Below are 15,041 nucleotides of genomic sequence, written 5' to 3'. Positions count from 1 at the left end.
TTAGCTAAAGCCAGCGTCTTTATTATAAGTTTTCAGATGGTTTACGAGTGGCCAGTATGATTCTCTAAGAAGCAATTAAAATGTGAAGCCCCTTCTGAACACATGACCATTGGTGCTTCATGTTGTCCCTGTGGTGGCCCCTTGGACTTCCTCTGTTCCAGCTTAGTTTATTCTCTAACCAAATATACCTGTTTATGATAACCTGAGACTGTTTTGCTTTTATACATATATGCACACACACACACACACACACACACACACACACACACACACACACACACACATTTTGTTGAAATGGCTCACGATCTAGATATACGCTATTTAATTTTACAAAATTTTCTATGGTGTTGAATTTTGAACTCAAAAGAACTAGTGATGGTATATTGTAGAAATACACATTTGAGACTAGAATATATATATATCTGAGTAATGTTACAAAAATATAGAAACTATTTATAAAATACACCAGTTTAATAATGCTGCTAGCTAACGTAAGAGGCAGCCGCATCCCATCCCCCACACACACGCACACTTGTGCATGCACACACCTGACAGGTACGGAGGGGTGGAAGAGAGTCCTTCCGCAGAGCAGCAGATGGCAGAAGCCCTTCATCTTCCTTTTGTCTCCATGACAACGGATGCCAGGTGATCTTTGGGAGTCAGGAGAGGGCAGCTGCCTTTCCGTTCTGCCTGGCTCTGTAAGTGGCTCACTCTGTGGCTTAAAGGGCCAGGACAGCAGGGAGCTTGGCATCACCACAACTGAGTCAAAGGTCATTTGCCACAGCGACCAGCACAGGAAGCAGAAAGAATATTTACCAGCAGTGAGGTGAAAAGAAGAAAGTCGGGACCATCAAACTTATGATTACAAGTCCAAGAGAGGCTCGATTCAGATGAAGCCCGAGCTGTAAGGCGAGGAAGGATGGGCAGGGCAGGTCTCCCTCCCATCAGGGGTCCAAAGGGGACAAGTTGGCTGCTGTCTGGAAACACTCAAAATGGACATTTGCCATATGTCGCGTGCGGCAAACTACTCAGAGCTTTCTTCTTACAGCAGAGGAAGCATTGAGGAAGCTTTGCCGCTGTGAATGCCTGTAACTGGCACTTCCTGTGCTTCTGGGGTAGAGGAGGTCCGGTGTGTAGACGGGGCCAGCAGTCGGCTGCCGAGGGCAAACATCACAGCCGCTGGGAGAGGGGTGCTGGAGACACCAGACCATCATCACATCCAGAGCCATGGCGCCAGTCCGTGGAAACCTCAGTCACAGGCTACCCCTTTCTTCATCCTCCATCTGTAACCAGCTCCAGTCTAGAGTCTGAAAGTTAACAGGCACATTAAACATTCAGTGGCCCGGCCATCTTTCCTCTTCAGGAGGCAAGCAACACAATCTAGAAGTATGTTTAAACTTTATCAGCATCAGTCCTGGTACTACAGGGTACCTTTCAGCCAAGTGAGTTATATAGTCAAACGTGCAGCAGATTTCCTTTGGACTAGCTGAAGTTCCTGGAACTCTGTGCCTATGGGATGTGGAGGTCATTTTAGTACTACCTGCAGAGTGGAGAGTTCATTTACACCCTCACTGCAGGGAGATGGTACTATCTCAGCTATCTGTTTCCATGCCAACCGGAGGAGGCTTCCCTTCGCTCTAGTCAAAGTGCAAGCACGTAGTGAGGTGGAAAGCATCAGGAGTTTAGGAAGGCTCACCACCGAGACCCGTGAGCAGTTAGAGATGACGGCGGGCAGCAGGTTCTTCCGATTCCCCCCCAGTTAGACGTGAACGCAGTTAGTAACGACTGCAGTAGCAGAAAGGCCATTGGACAGCTGCTATCATTGATGCCTTGTCTGAAAGTAACTGAATTGTGGCTAGATTTTCTTCAGGTCAGTTTCCCCGACCCCAGTACTGCCTGTGGCTAAACCGTGAGTCCCTGAGCCATGAGGTTATGACAGGTTCCTCTTTTGTCAGGGAGGCCGGCACAGTGCCCATCACATACAGATGGTCTGCAACAGTCCCAGAGACAGGGAAGGGGCTTCTGGGAACGCTGCTGCCACCTCATTGGGATTAAGTCTCATAAGGGTTAGGATAACGAAGGAACGTGGCGTTTCGAAGCATGAAATAATTACAAGAGACTTAAAAATGTCTGAGTCCCTGCCCAGCCAGGGCTGACACCAAGTCCCTTCTCCTCCTCCTCCCCTGTTTTGCTGCAGAAAGGAAGGGAGTGGACAAGCCGGGGTCCCCGAGGGTGGTTACCGTGAAGCTGTGGTCTTGCTCCTTCACGGTGTCCTGCAGCGTACTTTCTAGCCGGGTGCAAAGGGCATGGGCTTCAGCCACCAGCTCCTCACTGAAGACAATGATTAGATCACCAGAACAAGGTTGTCAGGATCTTACCAGAGCTAACATCCTGCTTTAGAATATGCTAGAGAACTCGCATACAGTTCTAAAAACAATGTAGGAATGACTCGGGTCTTAATGCGCCACATCGCTGACCAGTGATTTCATGTGTCCAGTTAAATACTTTACAGATGCTTAGATCCCATGAGAGACAGATAACATGGCTGAAAAGATGGAACAGGAAACAGATCTTCATATAATAAAAAAGCAAAAGACTTTTAAAACGGATCTGTTTTTATTTGACGTGCATAGGCGTTTGCCTGCATGAATGAATGTTTGTGCACGTTGCACATGCGGTGCCCATGGAGGCCAAAAGAAGCCATTGGATCCCCTGGGACTGGGGTTACAGATGGCTGTAAATTGCCATGTGGGTGCTAGGAACTGAACTTAGGTCTCCCACAACAGCAGCCAATGCTCTTACCTGTTGGGCTGTCTTAGCCACAGGACTTCTTTTTGATTTACATATAACTAAATTTCTTTCCAAAGTGCCAAAATCTAAAAATGTTTCCATCACCCGTGTTCTGAAGGTTTTTTTGGGTGGCCGGGGTTGGGGGTTGGGGGGGGAAGAGTGTTGGGACTTGAATCCATGCTAGTCAAGTGCTGTCCACGGAGCTATAGCCCCAACTCAGTTTTTGAAATGGAAAATGAGCTTCCACAGTGCAAAGTTCTGGGAAGGGACTACATCTAGACTCAGTTTTCTAGTCTTCGTGGCACAGGGGGAAACCAAACAAACCGTGTCCTTTTCCAACCACAGTCGTGTGACACAGAGATAAGACAGTCACCCCACCCCTGCTCGTACGCAGAGGCTAACCTTTCTGTGCACTGGGGAGATCACTGGAGGAAAAGGACCAAGAGACGGAGTCCCAGACCTCCCTTCTCCTTCACATGTGACCTTCGTGGGGGAGAGAAGCAGGAGTGCATCCATACGGCTCCTAGCTAGGCTAAAGGCTCACGTCAGCTCTGGAGATCTGAGAGGTCCAGGACCCAGTGTCTGACCTCCAGAAGCTTACAAGAGATGGGCGAGTTAATTAAGACTCCACAGGAACATACAATTAAATACCGAAGACTACTCCCTAGGAGCAACAATGAGAGTTTTCAAAACAGCTTTATTGTCATCTAATTTGTTATAGAGTTTGCCTGTTCACATGGTAACAACCCTATGGCTTCGGCATCTGTAGAGCTTCACAATCATCACTATTGATATCTACTTACAGAAAGGTTTTTATCATCCCCCAAATAAACCGTATACCCATTACCAGTCAGTTCATCTCTCCCCACACTCACTGTGGGCCATCATCCACCTCCTCCCTATACTGAAAGACTTACCAACGGGAACTGCTTTAAGAACCTGTAATGCAGGGGGCCCAGTATGCAGAAGAAATGAACAACAGTGAGTGCGAAGGCCCGGAAGCAGTGTGCCTTGCAGGTAGAAATCACAACTAAGGACACCTGAGGAAGGCGGGTCTGTGTGGTCAGTGAGCAAGTCTTTGTGCTCCAGTGTACAGCAGAACCGTCAGATCTGCTGGGTACCACTCCAATTCAGAGGGTCCCAGTGGGACCCTTCAAACTATTGTTATTGCTGCTGCTGCTGCTTCAGGTTGGACTAGACTAAGCAAGCCATCTGTGCGAGACAACAGGCTAACCCAAGAACCACACCAAGGCGTTCACAAACGCTTTAAATAGTTGAGACCTGATCTAGAATGGAGAAGAAACCCACTGTGGTTACTGATCCAACAACCTGGTCAGAATGTCACCCCAGGTAAACAGAAGGCTTGGCTGGAAGTTAAGAGGCAGGAAGCAAAAGAAGAGCTAAAAGCCTTGCCAGGGAGGGGCTCGAGTATCTGCCAGGAGAAAAGAAGGTCTGTGAGATGGGTCAGCAGGTAAAGGCACCTGCGGCCAAGCCTCGTGACTTGAGTTCAATCCCCAGGACCCACACGGTGGAAGAAGGGAACCAGCGTTCACAAGCTGCCCTCTGACCCCGCCGGCAGTGTGCCTTGGCACACACTCCCACCCACAGAAATATATATAAAGATTTTAAAAAGGAAAAGAAAAGGGCTGACTGGAGGATGAGGGAGGGACTGGGTGGGAACGGCAGCCCGGTCACACTGGACGGAGGGGCCTGGGAGGGAGAAGGCCAGAGACTCAGGTGTGACGAGGACGGCACACCGGAAGTGGGTTTTAAAGAACAATTAGCAGCCATGTACAACACGACTAACCATTTCAACATTCTCGCTAAACAACTTGTCATCCAACTCTTGGACAGGGAAAGTAGTTAGCAAGGGACAAGGGACGTCAGGAACAGAATTAAAAACCATGCCTGTGTCCCCAGGACCTGGCAAACACGGGACAGAGAAGCACACCCAAGATGCTCAGGCGGGAGGGGTTGGTGACGAGCATGGACATCCACCCTCTCCCCACATGCCCTTGAACATTACGCTTGGCACTGTGAAGCATAGCTTACCTTTTCTTGGCGGAGTCAGGTAAGCTGTCACAGGCACTGGACGGCTGGGACATTAGCTGGCCCGGGTGACTAAGCCGAGACACATTCATGCTATCCGGGCTTCCACTGACTGGACCTCGAACTTTGCTCTGCACGACAATTAAAAAAGATCATCAACAAAATTATGGAGTCAGTGGGCTGGGGAGATAGCTCGGTGGCTATTTGGGCCCTTGTGGAGGACCTGAGTTTGGTTCCCAGCACCCACACGGGGTGGCTCACGAATGCTTTTAACTCCAGTCCCAGAGGCAGGCACCCAATGCCTCTGGCCTCTCAGACATCTGCACTCCTGTGCATATACCCACATGCAGACACATGCACACAATTTGAAATAAGTCTAAAAGAAGAGGAAGGAGCCGGGCAGTGGTGGTGCACGCATTTAATCCCAGCACTCAGGAGGCAGAGGCAGGCGGATCTCGGAGTTCGAGGTCAGCCTGTTCTACAGAGCGAGTTCCAGTTGAGCCTCTGGCTCTCCTTGGTTGGGTTACCTCATATACTCTTTGCTGTCCCTGCTCTTCCCACTAAGACCCTCTTCTGTAGGGTAGGGCCCTACAGCTTCTTCTTTTGCCAGAGGCTGTAGGGCCCTACCCTCAGCCCTCAGGTTGGAGTTCCTTTCTGGCTCAGTCCCCTCCCCTCTGGCTAACCGCCAAGGTCCACCCTCAACACGCCTTTTACATCAGCAGCTCTGTGCTGTTCTTCACCCATCTGCTGCGTCACCGGTGGAGACACACAGATACCTGCTTCCATTTCTACCCTAGGCATGCAAGCTTGGAAGGTCATTCCATACAGACCGGCTCCCACAGCTGGGGTAGCCTACTCCCCACAGGAACGCCTCGACTCTTCTCACCAAAATGCCTTTGTCTCTTCGTGCTGAGATTTGACAGTGCCGCATTCTGTCACTAGCTACCATGTGAGTGATTTCTCCTGAAGTGCCGTCATTAGGAAAGGAAGGACGACCCCTTCAGTGTTTTCTCCACCCTCTAAGAATAGGGGGTGTCCCACATACGGCAGTATTACCCCTGTCCAGTCTTACCCTCGATTGAACACTATGGCCACTGCTCCAAGCCACTTTTACCGTCTGGACAGCACACACCCTTCTGGAATGTGCTCACCACGCATAACTCCAGGAGCCTTTCTGGTTGTTCCCTCGCTTCTAAGAGAGCTGGCGTTCCTGCCCTGAATTCACACGCCACTACTCCTGTACACTTCAGGGTTCTACACTTCTTTACTCAGTCTAGAGTGCTCTCTCTCAAGTCCTCAACTGCGACGCTCACCAGATGACAGAGGACGCCATACTCAGCTCCCCACATACCTGTGCTTTCACACTGGACACTCGGTGAATGCCGGCGGCAGAGCAAGGCGGCATGTATTATCTCAGATCCCCCGTCCCCTCCTTTCTTACAGGGGGAAATAGCCCCAGGCTCCCATCCTCAGGCAAATCTGCTAGTGGTGCTCAGATTCTGACTCCCCTCAGTTCTCAGAGGTGACCATGAACTGTTTCCTGCCACTGGGGATCTCCCAGTACACCGGCTCCTCCCTTGTCCTATAGAGATGCTCCAGTCAAGAGTTTTTACAAAGGGGCTGGAGAGATGGCTCAGTGATTAAGAGCACTGACTGCTCTTCCAGAGGTCCTGGGTTCAATTCTCAGTGTCCACATGGCAGCTCACAACTGTCTGTAACTGCAGTTCCAGGGCTCCTGATACCCTCACACAGACATACATGCAGACAAAACACCAATGAACATAAAAAAACCAAAACAAAACAAAAATACCCCGTCATTTTGTATCTTGCTTCTATAATAAGCCACCTCCCCCCCCCCCCTTTGGGTTGTTTTGCCCTCTGAGGCAGGGTCTTACTATATCATCTAAGTTAACCGTGAACTTCCTGCTCCAGACTTTAAGGTGCTGGGATCACAGGTGTGTGCCACCACGCTAGGTTCTCTCTTTGCTCTTGAAGCTACTAATGACTGACTTTCTTTTGGCATCGTCTCTTTCTTCTTGGTATCTTTTCGACAACAGGTCCCTCTCCCAGCAGCTCCCAGATACCAAGGCATTCTATTGCTGGCTCTTTTCCCCCCTTTGCCAGATTTTCTTTGTCTTACTTTTTCTCCCTTAGTAGTACCATAGCTGCGTTACAATAGTGTATACATGTTGACAAGTGTGTATGTGTGTGTGTGTGTGTGTGTGTATGTGTGTGTGTGTGAGAGAGAGAGACAGACAGACAGACAGACAGACACAGAGACAGACAGACACAGACTGAGAGGGAACAAGCAAGTTCACATCTTGGAATAAATCTAACCCAGACAGTGAAAACTTTTAAATAAATTGAAGAAACTTGGAAAATGGAAAGACCCCTGCATGCTCACAGTTTGGTAGATAATTTTGAAAATAGCTATATTACCAAAATCACTTATAAAAAAAGAGAAATAGAAAAAACAATTAAAAAAAAGAGAAATAGCCGGGCGGTGGTGGCGCACGCCTTTAATCCCAGCACTCGGGAGGCAGAGGCAGGCGGATCTTTGTGAGTTCGAGGCCAGCCTGGGCTACCAAGTGAGTTCCAGGAAAGGTGCAAAGCTACACAGAGAAACCCTGTCTCGAAAAAACCAAAAAAAAAAAAAAAAAAAAAAAAAAAAAGAGAAATAGAAAAAAACAATCTCCAACTCATATAGAGGCACAAAGAAGCCCGATTAGCAGGAAAAGTCCTGAGAAAAATAAGCAATGCTGGAGTTACCACACACTTCATTTCAAGTTCCCCAGGAGAAGCAGCACGGAACCAGCACAAAAACAGACCCACCGGCCAACAGGACAGACAGAGCGCCGGCATAAATCCACCCGGCTCCAGACAGCTGCTCCATGACAAAGATGCCAAGAACAGTCAGGGAGGAAAGGCAGTCTCTTCCACAAGCGGTACTGGGAGAACTAGATGTCTATACATAAAAATAAGATGGGTCCCTACCTCCTTCTGCACACACACACATACACACAAAGCAACTCCAAAAGATCAAAAGCCTTAAGGTTTGAAATGATTAGAGGCAAGTATAAGGAAAATATGTCACAGGCACAGGCAAGGATTTTTTTTTTTTTTTTTTTTTTTTTGCAAAGAACTCCAAGTGCTCAGGAAATAACAGCACGGATTGGGTGTATGGCATTGCATGAAACTAGAAAACTTCAGCACAGCTAAAGAAACACAACTCATCTGACAGGTAATTAATATCTAGAATATATAAAACTGAAGACCTTAGGCCGGGTGGTGGTGGCGCACGCCTTTAATCCCAGCACTCGGGAGGCAGAGCCAGGCGGATCTCTGTGAGTTCGAGGCCAGCCTGGGCTACCAAATGAGCTCCAGGAAAGGCGCAAAGCTACACAGAGAAACCCTGTCTCGGGAAAAAAAAAAAAAAAAAAAAAAAAAACCAAAAACCTGAAGACCAAGAAATCCACAATCCAATGGGCTAATGAAATAAACAGACAGTTCTCTCAAAAGAGAAAATACAAATGGCCAATAAACGCAGGAAGAAATGTTCAACATTACTAGCTATTAGGAAAATCAAATTTAAACTACTTTGAGATTCCAGCTATCCTAGTTAACAATGGCGGCCGTCAAGAAAACAAGAAACAGCAAATGCTGGCAAGGATATGTACAGAAGGGAACATTTACACTCTGCTGGTGGGAATATGCAATGGCTACCATGGAGATCAGTATAGCGGTTCCTCAAAGAAAGTACGGTAGATCTACCATAAGAGCCGGTATACCGTAACTCCTCAGCATTTAGCTGACGGACTCCCAATGAACACACTAAAGAGACTTACACAACAGCTTTGTAGTACTAGTCACAATAACTAAGTTACGGAAACAACTTAGGTTTCCAGCAACAGAAATGGACAAAGAAAACGTCGTACATAGACACAACGGAATTGATCCAGCCACAAAGAATGGAATTCTGTTTGCAGAAAAATGGGGCTGGAGACAATCTTATGAAGCAAATTAAGTCATTAGAAAGACAAGTATCACATGTTTTCTCTCGTTTGTGGAGCCCAGAGTTGTCTAAAATATCTACGCATGACATAAAGCAGAAGAGAATGAAGGAAATAAGAGGGTGAGTGAAAATGGAAGACTGGTGGACTATGGAGGAGGAATACATGGTCACAGCACATTAGATCTTTGTATGCAAATGTCCCCATGAAACCCAATTGTTACGTACAACGACTAGACACGAACTGAACATTGAAAAGGAAAAGGTGTGCAGAAGAAGGTCTGGGCTACAGTCGGAGAGCAGCACAGACCAGGGTGAGGGCCAACCAGTGCTGAGCAAGAGATGCCCATGTTCCGAGTCCCGGATCCTGCAAATGTGGCCTTCCAGATATGATTACGGCCCAAGATCACCAGGAGTTTCAAATTCAGGGACACCTCTCTTCATCTGGCCCCTAACACCTTGACAGGCTTCATAGCTTAGGCTGGCCTGAACTCACCATCCTCCTGTCTCAACAAGTGCTGGGATTATAGGTGTGCAGCGTGTGTGTGTATGTGTGTGTGTGTGTGTGTGTGTGTGTGTGTGTGTGTGTGTGTGTGTGTTGCTAGGGACTGAATCTGGGGCCTTATGCATGAGGCAAGAAGCATCTTTCTACTGAGCTTCATTCCTGTTTTTGAATGTGTTTTTGTAAGAGACATTCAGATGAGAAACACTGATGTCACCTGAGGACACAGACACAAGGCCTGAGTCACTAAAGTGGGGGTGGGGAGGGGTGAGGAGGGGTGGGGAGGGATGGGGCACGGGTGGCTCTGCCCTTTTTTTGTTTTTGTTTTTGTTTTTTTGAGACAGGGTTTCTCTGCGTAGCCCTGGCTGTCCTCAAACTCAGAGATCCACCTGCCTCTGCCTCCCAAGTGCTGGGATTGAGGGCGGGCGCCACCACTGCCCAGCGACAGCTGGATTCTTAACTTCCGGCCTCTGAAGCTCTGAGAGAGCGATGTCTGCTGTTTGAAGCCCCTCTACTTGTGGTAACGACGACCACATGGGGAAATAAAAACACCTCACATAAACCTTCCCCTCAGGAAGCCTCCCTGCTCACTGTCGAGCAGGGCTGAGGGGCAGGCGCCTCCTCGGAGGGCAGTGGCACACACGGGAGGAGACCTGGGAGGATGGAGCAGGGGGCACTCACACAGGCGATCTTCAGCAGGTTCCAGAGCTCCTTCTGCCGCTTCTCCTGCAGCCGGGCTACAGTCTTCTCGTCGTCGTTCATGAGGCTCACCACCTCTTCGACCTTGGGCAGCAGCTCCAGCGCCTTCTGCTTACAGACCACGGTTTTACTGTAAAGAATAAATGAGCCACACTCCCTGAGCTCTGGGCTGGCATGGCGTTGCTCCTGACTATTATGGATCCTATCAGCAACCGTAGATTGTTTCTTCACTGTGCAGGCGAACCAGAGCAGGAGCACCCATCTGACTGACCCTGGGCTTTGCTGTAACTCCGCATCCCGTCCTGGAGCAGCAGAGGGAGCGCCTACCTGAGCTGTGTGTAAATCACTCGCACTTTCTTCTCGAAGCTTTGGATCGCCTGAAGCAGCAGCCGGACCATTTCCTGACTGTCACCGTCTGTCCTCTGGTCTGCGGAGGAGAGTGGCATAGTTCTCCCCCTGGCCTCCGGGGTAGACCAGTGTCTCAAGGACAAGACAAAGGGCCAGCGCCACATCCACCTACCTCTTGGCTTCTCCCTCAGTCTTCTATAAAGCTCCCTCGCTTGCTCCTCTCTGGAAGAGAGAAAAGGCCCACCCACGACATTTAAAGAACTAGTCTGCTAATTCTTACCAGCAGAACCGCTGCTTTTCAGACAGCTGGTCACATGTTCTCAGTGGGAAAAAGCCTGCCAGTTTGGGTACTGTTCATAAAACCCAAATGCCCCAAACAAGAGCGAACTTAAGGATTACATTCCTTCTCTGCTTGGCTACAAGAGCGATTCAAGGTGCCACTTTTGGACCTGACTAAGAAAATACTTGCCCTCAAAAAACGTTAGGTCCAAGGGTAGATATAAATTCCTGTCTCTGCCTTTGATACAGGCAAGAGCGTCAGAAGGCCAGTCGACCCTGGCTGCACACACCTAGCCTGCACACTCTAGAAGCTGGAGTAGCAGTGTTTCCGTGAACTTGAGGCCAGGCTTGGCCATCTAGCAAGTGCCAGGTCGGCCAATGCTACATAGTGATACTCTGTTTTGAGAAGAGGGTGGGGGGAACACACAGGACAGGACGGGACGGGGACGGGACAGAGACAGAGAGGAGATTCGCATTTGGAAACTTGAAGAAAATAAAGGGTTAAAAAATAAGATAGAGTGGGAACAAATAGTTCTTTCTTTTCAGATTTCTCACCCTAAGAATTCTAGTAAGAGCTCAGGGGACACTGATCACTCCAGGTGACAGAGCCCTTGACAAGCTGACCCCCTGCCTGGAAGGAACCCTTCGGTCAGCACAGGGCTGCATGCTGGGTGCTCCAGGTAGGGTGGATCTGTGAGGACGCCTGGACCCCTCTTGGACACTCTGCCAAACTTCTGGACTCAGCAGGCTCCTCCCTCTGTTCTACTTCCTGCTCTGGGAGCCACACCTAGACAAGGGTGGGCTGGAAGAGCGGGGATGTCTGCTGCCATGGGAAAGCTGTGCGTGCGTGCGTGCGTGCGTGTGTGCGTGCATGCGTGTGTGCGTGCGTGAGTGCATGTGTATTCCACAGCCTTTAAAGGTTATTGCTTCTGAAATGTGTGGTTTGAATGGCTCCTTACACACTGTGTGGTCACTTTTCCTTGTCATTTGACAGACCTGAATGCCAAGGTGCAGAGTGACAGTCATTTATCTTGGCTGATCCCAGGGAACGTGCCAAGGTGATACATCAGGAGACATGCCCCACAGAAGGAACCTCCTGAGGCCATCCTAACACAGCAGAAACTCTACAGGGGGTCAGTGTGTCCTGGGGAACAGTGCAGCCCCTCCCTGGTGGTACTCACAGGTCATCCAGAGTGCCCCCCTGCTTCCGACCCATCGGGCTCCTCTGTAAGTCCACAATATCAGTCTGCAGGGCCATCATCTTCTCTACCAGATGCTTCACGTCGTCATCCTGATGAAAAAGCTGCGCTCATGCCAACTGATGTGAAAAGGGCATCCTGACGTGAGGCGATGTGCTGGGGCCGGCTGGGGGGACCCTCCTACCCCACAGGAGACCCTCCTACCCCACAGGAGACTTTCAATTGCTTGGCTAGAATGTGGGCTGAGGAGTAAGACAGTCTCAAGTTGGATCTCATGTCTACCACTGTCGAGCTGTGGGACCCTCAGTAGTCACTTAACTGTAAGCCACAGCTTCCTTCCACAAAACCACCTCTAATCGGGCTTAACTGCAGGGTTATAAATGAGAGTAAGTGCACATCTGGCAGAGAAGATGCCCAATGCTCAGTACTTCGTCTTCTCTTACTGGGTCTACCCGAAAGCAGGTGCTGTAGCCGAGTGTCAAGTTGGCGAAGAAGACACACACTTCTTCAGGATCAGACAAGGTTTTTAAGATTTATTTCTGCCTGTGTGCATGCCGGCATGTGTGTGCCATGGTGCCTCTGTGTGCGCAGGTCAGAGGACACTTTCAGGAGTGGGCTCTCTCATTCTGCTGTTGGTGCTGACACATTGTGTACTCCAGGCTAACAGCTGGCCTGTGAGCTTCCAGGCAGTTCTCTGGTCTCTGCCTGTCAGATTGCTGTAGGAGTATGGAGATTACAGATGTGTGCTATTACCAGCTGCTTAAAAAGTGGGTTCTAGACATCAAACTCAAGTCAGGGGGCTTATTGCAGCAGCAAGCACCTACCCACTGAGCCATTCTGCTGGCCTCGTCTCCACATACCTGTAAGTGTGCATTAACCCATTAGGTCTCACTTAGAAAGTCAGGCACTTAGTCACACAGGCCAAGTCCCTGTCCAGTGCACAGGAAATGAAGACAGGAGAAGCTTTGGCATGTAGGGTCTTGGATCTGCGCACGATGCACCAAGTTACACTTATTCTCTGACCTTGTGGAAAGGGGTTTATCTAATGTACACTCTCCTAAGAGATTCTGCTTCAACCATTTCTTCATTACAGATTTCATGTTCCAACGAATTTAAGCAGAAACCTTTGTGAAGAGGGGATATTGATCTCCCATCCAAAGCCCATTTTTATTTTATTTATTTTGGTTTTTCGAGACAGAGTTTCTCTGTGTAGTTTTGGTGCCTGTCCTGGATCTCGCTTTGTAGACCAAGCTGGCCTTGAACTCACAGAGATCCGCCTGGCTCTGCCTCCCAAGTGCTGGGATTAAAGGCCTGCGCCACCGCTGCCCGGCCAAAGCCCATTTTAATAGCAGGTGGCCTTGACTTTCCCAAGGGCATCTGACAATTTGCTTGTTTCCTAAATCCGGACACACTCTGCCCAGCTCTCAAGTCTGGTCCCAGCAGGGCTCCCTGCGGCTACTAGTCTTGTCCCCTTCCAGCAAATCCGGCTGAGGTCAAAGGATGTGGTGAGGAAACCTTCAGTTTTGACAAAGCAGCTCAAACCAGTATTGGATAAGAAAGTGGAAAACTGTAGAACAAAGCTCCAGCCACAGCACAAAACAGAACCCTAGGATGGGTCTCCTACCCGGCCACACAGCTCCACAGCCTGTTCCATTTCCTTCCAGGCCAGCAGCAGTTTTTCTGATGCTGGAAAAAAAAAAAAATGAAAGGGGAAAAAATATGAAAAAAAAACATCATAAAACCAAAACAGAAGTTAAAAACTGAACTCTGAGAGGACAGAGAAACTTCAGGATGAAAGCAGCAGAAGGGAGGAGGGGTGTTTCCAGCTCCCCGCAGAGCACACTACTCACTGATCCCAAACTCAGTCTGCTCTCTGTACTTCTCCAGGTCGATCTGGATGCTGGTTTTAAAGAAATCCAACTTGGCCTTGAGCTGCTGTGCCATGGAGGCCATGGCGTTCTTCATCTTGGAAAGGCAGCTGTTGTTCCGAAGGAGATTCATCCTGCGGGGATAGTAAGAAACAGAAACAGAACCTTGGGACACACTTGGCATCTAAGGATACTTCCTGTATAGTAACAAAACCCTCTGCTAAGATAGGCTCGGCTGTAATCACCAGCAGTCACCGCTTACCAAAACAGCCTCTTAGAATCAATCGTAAGGACAACTTCCTAGCCCGCACCAACACATAGAGGTCTATGCCAACGTTGGAACCGGGTAAAATACTACACACAGCCCAGTACACTGGTCCTAATTGGAGAATCCACCAGCAAGTCCCCTGCACACCAGCCAGGGCAGCATCCTTCACCCAAGGCTCACTAAGCTTCTCCAAGCTCCAGATCCCACAGAGACTTTGAGCTGCCAGGCCCAAGTTCTGCATTCCTGCCCCATTTGCCAACCCCTGACCTTAGCAAGTCCAAGGGCCGCCCTCCAGCCGGGCCACCCAACCACTCCCTCTCATCCAAACCAGAGTCTCCTCCTGTCCCTCCCTAGAGTTGCTTCTGGATCCCTGCCTCAGCCACCTCTCCAGAGCCAAAGCCCACAAGCCATTTTAAATACATGGAGGAAAACCGGCACCGTACATGGCCGCTCGCTGTCCCTGCTGGAGCCGGTTACAGTCTTCCTTCAGCGTCTGGATGCTGTGCCAGACCTGGCCCCACACTTTCCTCAGCTGGAAGAAAGAGAGGTTCCGCTTGGGCTCCTGAACTGGAAACAAATAGTTGTCAGAGAGTACCTCAGCTCCAAAGAACCACATCCTGGCCCACAGCATCGCTAGTATTTTTAGGGAATTATGGTTCACATTAGTTTAAACATTTCGGTGTTCCATCAATAGTGTAGACAGCCAGCAAAAAGCTACCACCAATTTGATTTGAAGAAATCCCATGGGTCAAGCCTGGTGACACACACTTGCAATCCCAGCACTTGGGTGGCCGAGGCAGGACGTTGGCTGGGAGTCTGAAGCAGGCTTTGGTCACATAGTTGTTAGTCCAAGGTCAGCCTGGGCTATGGACCACTTGGAGACATCATCCCAAGTGTACATGCCCATATATTTAACAGATGTTCTTATCATCACCACATTTAGAACTGTGTGATATTTTCATGAAACATGAAAACACACCATTTGGTGAGATGCCTCAGTGGGTAATGGCTCTTGCCACACAAGCCTAGT

The 15,041-nt window shown here is 49.2% G+C and overlaps 1 protein-coding gene across 1 annotated transcript in view; it reads right to left on the bottom strand.

The window, feature by feature from the left end:
• The window catches only part of Ikbkb (inhibitor of nuclear factor kappa B kinase subunit beta), a 53,656-nt gene continuing 38,615 nt past the window's right edge, over positions 1-15,041 (bottom strand). The window contains exons 13-22 of the mRNA XM_006982992.4: positions 14,455-14,578; positions 13,726-13,877; positions 13,500-13,561; positions 11,858-11,967; positions 10,570-10,619; positions 10,377-10,476; positions 10,032-10,179; positions 4,843-4,970; positions 2,241-2,331; positions 1-1,307 (exon numbers count right to left, since the gene is read on the bottom strand). Of these exons, the coding sequence (XP_006983054.1) occupies positions 1,254-1,307; positions 2,241-2,331; positions 4,843-4,970; positions 10,032-10,179; positions 10,377-10,476; positions 10,570-10,619; positions 11,858-11,967; positions 13,500-13,561; positions 13,726-13,877; positions 14,455-14,578 (1,019 nt within the window). The 3' untranslated portion in view covers positions 1-1,253. The remainder of the gene's footprint in view (positions 1,308-2,240; positions 2,332-4,842; positions 4,971-10,031; positions 10,180-10,376; positions 10,477-10,569; positions 10,620-11,857; positions 11,968-13,499; positions 13,562-13,725; positions 13,878-14,454; positions 14,579-15,041) is intronic.

The sequence above is a fragment of the Peromyscus maniculatus genome, chromosome 17 (assembly GCF_049852395.1).
Source record: "Peromyscus maniculatus bairdii isolate BWxNUB_F1_BW_parent chromosome 17, HU_Pman_BW_mat_3.1, whole genome shotgun sequence".
NCBI classification, from domain to species: domain Eukaryota; kingdom Metazoa; phylum Chordata; class Mammalia; order Rodentia; family Cricetidae; genus Peromyscus; species Peromyscus maniculatus.
This window is presented reverse-complemented; position numbering and strand designations above follow the sequence as displayed.